This window comes from Morone saxatilis, unplaced genomic scaffold (genome assembly GCF_004916995.1).
Source record: "Morone saxatilis isolate NCDOM2014 unplaced genomic scaffold, NCSU_SB_2.0 Contig14, whole genome shotgun sequence".
In the NCBI taxonomy this organism is placed as follows: Eukaryota; Metazoa; Chordata; class Actinopteri; family Moronidae; genus Morone; species Morone saxatilis.
Genome location: NW_023339696.1, coordinates 9,769,872 through 9,776,811, shown reverse-complemented (window position 1 = coordinate 9,776,811; position 6,940 = coordinate 9,769,872). Strand labels below are relative to the sequence as shown.

The following is a 6,940-nucleotide window of genomic DNA, read 5'->3' as shown; positions in this document are numbered from 1 at the left end:
TGCTCCCCACCATGTGGCTGGGAGCTCAGAATTGGATGGTGAGCAGGAGAACAGCCACTAGAGGGTGCTATTAAGTGCAGAAAAGCAAAATGTCAGGGGTGGCAAAATAAAAAGAATGATATAAAGACGAGATAATTCAATTGATAAAATTTATTGATAAATGTTTTACTGTTTCCTCATGAAGCTTTTCCCTATTTGTCTTTTGACATTTGTAATGGTGTGAGCATTACTGTGCTTTTAATATGTGACTGAATGTTTTAGTGTAATAATAGTTATATCACATGTCATTGTGAGTAAAGATGTATCCATTCCGTTATACTACTTACTTATTATATTATTATTATTATTACTACTAATTTTTCTCCTTTAGTTTGATATCCGTGTTGCATTCTGATCTGCCTTTCTTCATTTCTCACTATTAAGTCTTTATGTGCACTCATCCGTGGCTCGATGGAGGAAGTGTCTCCATGCCATCAAGCTGAAAGACTCCATCCTCAGCATAGTGTGAGTACAAAGTCAGAATCAGGTTTATTGCTAATTAAGTCCTCACATACAATGAATTTACCTTGGTATTACACAGTAACATTACACAGAGTAAGAGAAAATAAGAAAATAAAAAACAAGTAAAGTACTGCAAACATGTGTGTATATATAAAGTTGGTTGAGTAGTTATTTAAGGACACACACACACACCAAATATACTTGAAAAAATGTTTATCTCTTGTTACAGGCACGTTAAAGGGAGAGTTCTTGTTGCTTTGGCTGATGGGACATTAGCAATTTTCCACAGAGGCATTGGTAAGTCTGTGGTTTGCACTCTTTGTGGTTGAGGAAGCTAAAAATAACACGCTGTTTGATGTTTTTATAGTATTTACACTTCTGGAGGTATTTTTGTCAAAACCTCTGATGGCTATTTTATGTCACAAAGCGCATCTAGTCTAAAGTCTGTTTGTTTCTCCTAAGCAGACGGTCAGTGGGATTTAACCAACTACCACCTGTTGGATCTGGGTCGGCCCCACCACTCTATCCGCTGTATGACGGTAGTCCATGACAAGGTGTGGTGCGGCTACAGAAACAAGATCTACGTTATCCAGCCGAAGGCAATGAGGATAGAGGTACAGCTGTCATTATATTGAATAAATGTTCTGTTTATTTTCCAGTCAAACCACAACCTATTCTACCTTTTGTACTATCATTTAACCGTAGCTTTCTATCTAAAACATTTGAAAATCCATTTAGCACAATATTCTAACATCGCATCATCTCAATCTGTGTTTTGTCTGAGAAGAAGTCGTTTGACGCTCATCCTCGTAGGGAGAGCCAGGTGCGGCAGCTGGCCTGGGTTGGAGACGGTATCTGGGTGTCCATCCGACTGGATTCAACTCTACGCTTGTTTCACGCCCACACCTACCAGCACCTCCAGGACGTGGACATCGAGCCCTACGTCAGCAAGATGTTGGGTATGCATACTTTTCTTAAATCCTTATCTCTTCTCTGACCTTTATCTGACCAGAACTGTTTTTTTTTTTTACTCTTTAGTGTGAAATAATCACTGTCTGGAGTTTCTGTATAAAAGCAGCAAGAAACATTTTGAGACCATTATCTGTATATTTTAAGTAGTAGTAGTCCTCAGATCTTTTGCACATGGACAGAAACAGCAAACAAGTGTGTGTTCTGTGTGTGTGTTGCAGGTACAGGTAAACTGGGCTTCTCGTTCGTGAGAATCACAGCTCTGATGGTGTCCTGCAGCCGACTGTGGGTTGGGACAGGAAACGGAGTCATCATCTCCATCCCGCTGTCTGAAGGTATCACACACCTGAAACTCTTTATTGTCTGACCTCTAATTTTGAGTAAGAATGAATGAATCAGTGTTTCGTCTCTGACAGTGTGTGGCTTCAAGCAATAGTTCAACATTTAGGGAAAGTGATTTACTATCTGAACCCACAGCAACATTAACGCAACAGCGTTTAGTTTTACACAATTGTATTGATTGGTGAATTGATGCAAACATTTTTTTTGTTAGTGTTATTGGTGAGGCTTTAAAGTGGTCAGTGGCAGCTTGTGTTACCTTTTGAACAGAGCAAGCCTGGCTGTTTCCTCTTATTTACAGTCTTCAGGCTAAGCTAAGCAAACTTACTTGAATAAAGACAGCCAGGTTGCCATGGATGCAGGTCTCACAGTCACTGTGTAGCTCGCACAACACAGTTTGGCAGGTTCATACTGTTCTCATTTGAAATTGAGGAGTGCTGCTCTCTTTCAAATATTAAAACTTTTGTGAGCATGTAAGCTAGTTTTGGTGACTGGCAGCCTGTCCCTCGTCTCCATATTCCTTTCTCTTTTTCGTCTGTTCCGAACAGTTCGCTGTGCTTCTAGTTTTCTGTCTTGTCGTGGAGTGTGAATATGTGAGAAAGAGCTGGGTCTTGTTTCTGTTTAACCTTTAGCTTCTCTCTCACAAAGCTCTCTTTTCGCATGGATGTCTCACTATGGTTACGCTTTCAAAAACAATAAGAGCAGACGGACTCCTCTGTTGTCTCTCTGTCGCTCTGCTGTCTGTCTGAGAGACTGCGTGCAGTCATAACCCTGCTTTGTCTAATTTTCTGGATGGGAAATCCGTTTTCACACTCTCTTGTACATTTCCTGCTCTCAACCTAAGATTTGATCGTCTCACACCATGACCTTACCTTCTGTCTTGTGCTCAGTCCCCTTCCCCCACAGACCTGTTTTGGAGTCTCTTGTCTTCCCTGCTTCAATACCGCACAGCAAAATAGAGGACTGAAAGATAAGACGCACATTGTGACGTCAATAGCTTTTATTAATTTCTTTCCTTTTTTATTCTGCAGCCAACAAGACGACGGGAATAGTGCCAAATCGGCCCGGCAGTGCTGTTCGGGTTTACGGTGATGACAGTTCAGACTGTGCCATGCCAGGCAGCTTCGTTCCATACTGCTCCATGGCCCACGCCCAGCTGTGCTTCCATGGGCATCGAGATGCTGTCAAGTTTTTTGCCACCGTGCCAGGTAAGTGACGAGAGCAGACAAGCGGTGTCAGGTTGGTGGCATCAAGTGGCAGGGACAGTGACAAATGCTGCAAAATGCACATTGCCAGCTTCAGTCAAATTACTGAATTCATATTTGTGACATTTATGTAGAGCTACAGCATTTGATCAATTGGTTGTTTCAGTAATTTTTAAGCAAAAATGCCACAAATGGTTTGCTTTATCATTGTAAATTGAATATCTTTGGGTTGTGGACTGCTGTTTTTTACTACATTTTGACATTTCATAGACTAAATCAAGAAAATTAGTCACCAGATTAATTGATAATGAAAATTATTAATTGCAGCCTGGCGTTTAGGCATCTTTATCATCATCAACACACACAGAAAATAATTGATAAATGCTTTGACTTATTAAGTCAGTTATGGAGTAAAAATTGCAGCTGTTCCCTAATTACAGTTTTTTCTCTGTTCTTGTTCCTCTAAACGAAAAACGTTTTTTGACTCTTGATCATCTGACTTTGTGTCACAGGTCAGGCCATGCCCCCTCCAGGCAGTGCAGATTCAGGCTCTGACGACCCCGCATCTGAATCCTCTGACACGGCGTCCTCCGAGCCCAAAACATACCTGGTCATGAGTGGAGGCGAAGGCTACATTGACTTCAGAATGGGTGAGTACATCACACCTCTGATGAAGCACAGAGATGGTGCAAAATGGATTCACTTAGCTGGAGCATTCATCTTTCCCCTTAGTGAAAAGCATAATATTAAGGACTAATTTGAATCCACATGGAAAGTAATATAGCCCTGTTACTATGCTCTAGTGTCTGTACACTGTTTGACTCATCGTCTTCCTCCTCAGGTGATGATGGCGGTGAGTTGGACGGTTTATCAGAGCCAACAGCCAACCAGCAATCAGCACCCACCAAGGCCGAGCAGAGCCACCTCATCGTCTGGCAGGTCACAACCTCTAATGATTGAAAAAAAAAAGAAAAGACTGTTGTGTTGACGCCAGGGCCGCCCACCAACCCCCGCATGCCCTTCTCAAAGTTTTTAATTTGATATTACTGATTGTTCTTAATGCCTGATTAGTTGACTACTTTGTAAAAAAAACAACAATTATTTTTAGTCCATTTTTTGTACAGTTTATTCTTTATGAATTTGAAATGTTAACTTAAAGAATACGTCCAAGGTCCAAGTGTAGCCCTCTGATGGGTTGCATGTTGGAAAAGCTGGTGCACACAGGGAAAAAGGCCAAGTCCACGCGACTAAAGGAGTTTGATCAGGTAATGTACGGACGTTGTTCGTCTCCCAGAAAAGGGTTTAGATGTGAAAGATAAAAGGGAAAAAAGTGCTTGAAGCATTAAAAAAAGGAAACAGGACGTTTTAAGTGGAACTGAAGTATATTTTATATTATCCACATAAGAATTTTACATTTGTAAACCACATGTCTGTATGTGTGTGAGCATCAGGTGTGTGTGTAGGCATTCACTGAAGTCTTTCCTGTGTTGAGCATTTTTATTATCTTTTCCATTAGGGGCCAGGTGTCGAAATACCATATCCACAATTCAAAATGTATACAAAATTTCAAAAGGTTCAATTCTTTGAATGTGTTTTCTGAGGCTGATTACTCCACTGTATTGTCTGATTATTAGAAAAGCAGCTTGCACGTACCAGTGGTAAATTAAATGTGCTTTTACTCAGCAAAAGCTGTTTGATGAAATATTGCTTGAGAGGGTTATATTAATAACGAATGACACCGAGCCCTGTTTGCCACAGGTTTTATGTTTAGTGATATGAATAATGTCTAAGCAGTTTGGGTACTTAAAAGGTTTCCTGTGACTAGAAGAACCAGCTTACTGTACTGTAGGTTAGCATTAGCCTGCATGGGGAAATCCTGTATCCTCGTCCAAGTGTGTGCGTGCGTGTGTGTGCCTGCTTGGACGTTTTAAAGCTAAACCCCTCGTCTGTTGTGTGAGGAAAAATCTGCCTGTGCCACCGGTGTGTGGCACTTCCTGTTTGCTTCAGCTCATTGGCACTTTAAAATGTTACGTGCTTGAGGTTTGGAAGAACACCGATGGTAATATACACTACACTACTGTGTGCTAATTGTGTGAAGGGAACAAAATTGACATACATTTCTAGCGATGTGTCATCCCCAGTAACCAAAGGATGAAAAAACAAGCGCCGTGAAACTGTTTCATTAGTTTCTAACTTTAAATGTCTCGTGAGTCTAATTTGAGGGTATACGTGTGTATTTTAAGGGTGTCATCTCATTGGGAAATAAGCTTGAATAAGGGAATCTGACTAAAAACATTTTTGTGTGGCACTTTCTGATGGACATGCACACAGCACTAAAGAGAGTATCTCCTGATTGCTTCATCATTCCTTATTTTGTCATTACAAATACATTTGTTTTTGTCATTACTTTGGGCATCGTGTGTCTTTTGTATTCATGTGCGAGACACTTTTGTTAATTAATTAAGAGTATTTTGATGAAGACTGTAACACCATAGCAGGATACCAATATTAAGCAGGTGTTTTAATTTGTTTTTATATCTGAGAAGTTTGGCCAAGATCGGTCTTCAGTCCATTTCAAAATAGTAACTTTATATTGTGTTTTTGCCATTCCAGTATTTAGTATTTATTTCCTTTGTTATCGAGCCTATCTGGGTTCAGAATGTAACTTTCTACATGAGCAAAATATAATAGGAGGCTATTGTACACAAAATAGTCCAATGAGTTTACGTGATTGTTAATAATGGTTAAATAAAAGAAATTGATGTAATCATGTTGGAAATTTTGACAAACCACGAGATCAAAGTGTGCAAACAGTAACTTGGTTTTCAAACAACACATTCATGTACTAAGCTATGCATGTTTTTTTAAGGGAACACTGCTATTATTTCAGCTAAATCTCCATTTATTACCACCGTTTTGGGTGGGGTGGATGTCTATGTGTGTGTTTGTGTGTAAAGTACATGTTTACATGTAGGAGTTTGAACGCAAGACACATTTGTCAGTGTGTGTTTGATTTTTGCAAATGTGCGGTGTATGTGTGCTCACTGTATGTCCATCTGTAATACCCCAGAGACTGGCCACATTTACCCGTTGCACCGGGTGTATCTGGCTGCCATAACGGTGGTTCCTCCTGGCCAATGTTTGCTAGAACAGCATCATATAGCCTTATTTTTAACAATCTATTAAACTCAGTTTCATGGAGAAGTTTCTGTTATCATGTCTCATTTTTATTAAATTCATGAATGCTTTTCACTGAAAGATGTGGCAGATTATATTAAAGGCCCTGAAAACATATTTTTTCTATCAGCTTCTTACTATGAGTGATAGGGTTGTACATGAGCACAATATTTTCTGACAAAGCCAGAACAGTTTTGGTTATTTCACTGGTTTAAAGTGGGCATTGTTATATTGCTGTCAATCAAATCTGATAAAACCATACCGACACAGTCCTAATGAAGCAGATTCATTGAGTTTTTGAGTGTGAAACTCTCAATAAATTATACAAAAAAATGTTTCATAGCTTTGTCAACAATATTAAATATAAAGAAATACTGGAAGCTTTTCAGGGCCTTTAAAAGACAAAAAACACAATCCTACAGTACACTGATGTCTTTAAAAAGTTACTCTGACGTACACACACTTACATGTACATACAACAAAATTTCAACCATTGCCCCACAACAATGCATGCAGAAATATTTATATGACTCAGTAACATGAAATCCATCCCACTACTTACTGCATCCATTAACATGGCCAAATGACAAATACACCCTTTAGAACTGAAAATATTGTGGTTTACTTAGTGACATTTTAATGCCCAAAATGCATAAAACAATTGACCCCTTGAAAATAATTGACCCATATTACCACCAGATGGCGCTGTATGTTTAATTTCCAAAATAGGCAGACGTGTCCTCTCAGTT

General features: G+C 39.5%; 1 protein-coding gene across 7 annotated transcripts in view; it reads left to right on the top strand.

Moving 5' to 3' along the window:
- spag9a (sperm associated antigen 9a) overlaps positions 1-6,218 on the top strand; it is a gene marked incomplete at its 5' end in the record, with an annotated part of 26,752 nt that extends 20,534 nt beyond the window's left edge. For 4 of the 7 annotated variants that reach the window (XM_035654711.1, XM_035654708.1, XM_035654709.1 and 1 more), the window contains 8 exon segments: positions 424-504; positions 731-798; positions 964-1,115; positions 1,289-1,460; positions 1,692-1,805; positions 2,841-3,017; positions 3,527-3,664; positions 3,856-6,218. In XM_035654711.1, the coding sequence (XP_035510604.1) occupies positions 424-504; positions 731-798; positions 964-1,115; positions 1,289-1,460; positions 1,692-1,805; positions 2,841-3,017; positions 3,527-3,664; positions 3,856-3,974 (1,021 nt within the window). 7 annotated transcript variants of the gene reach the window in all.
- Positions 6,219-6,940: the final 722 nt, after the last annotated feature.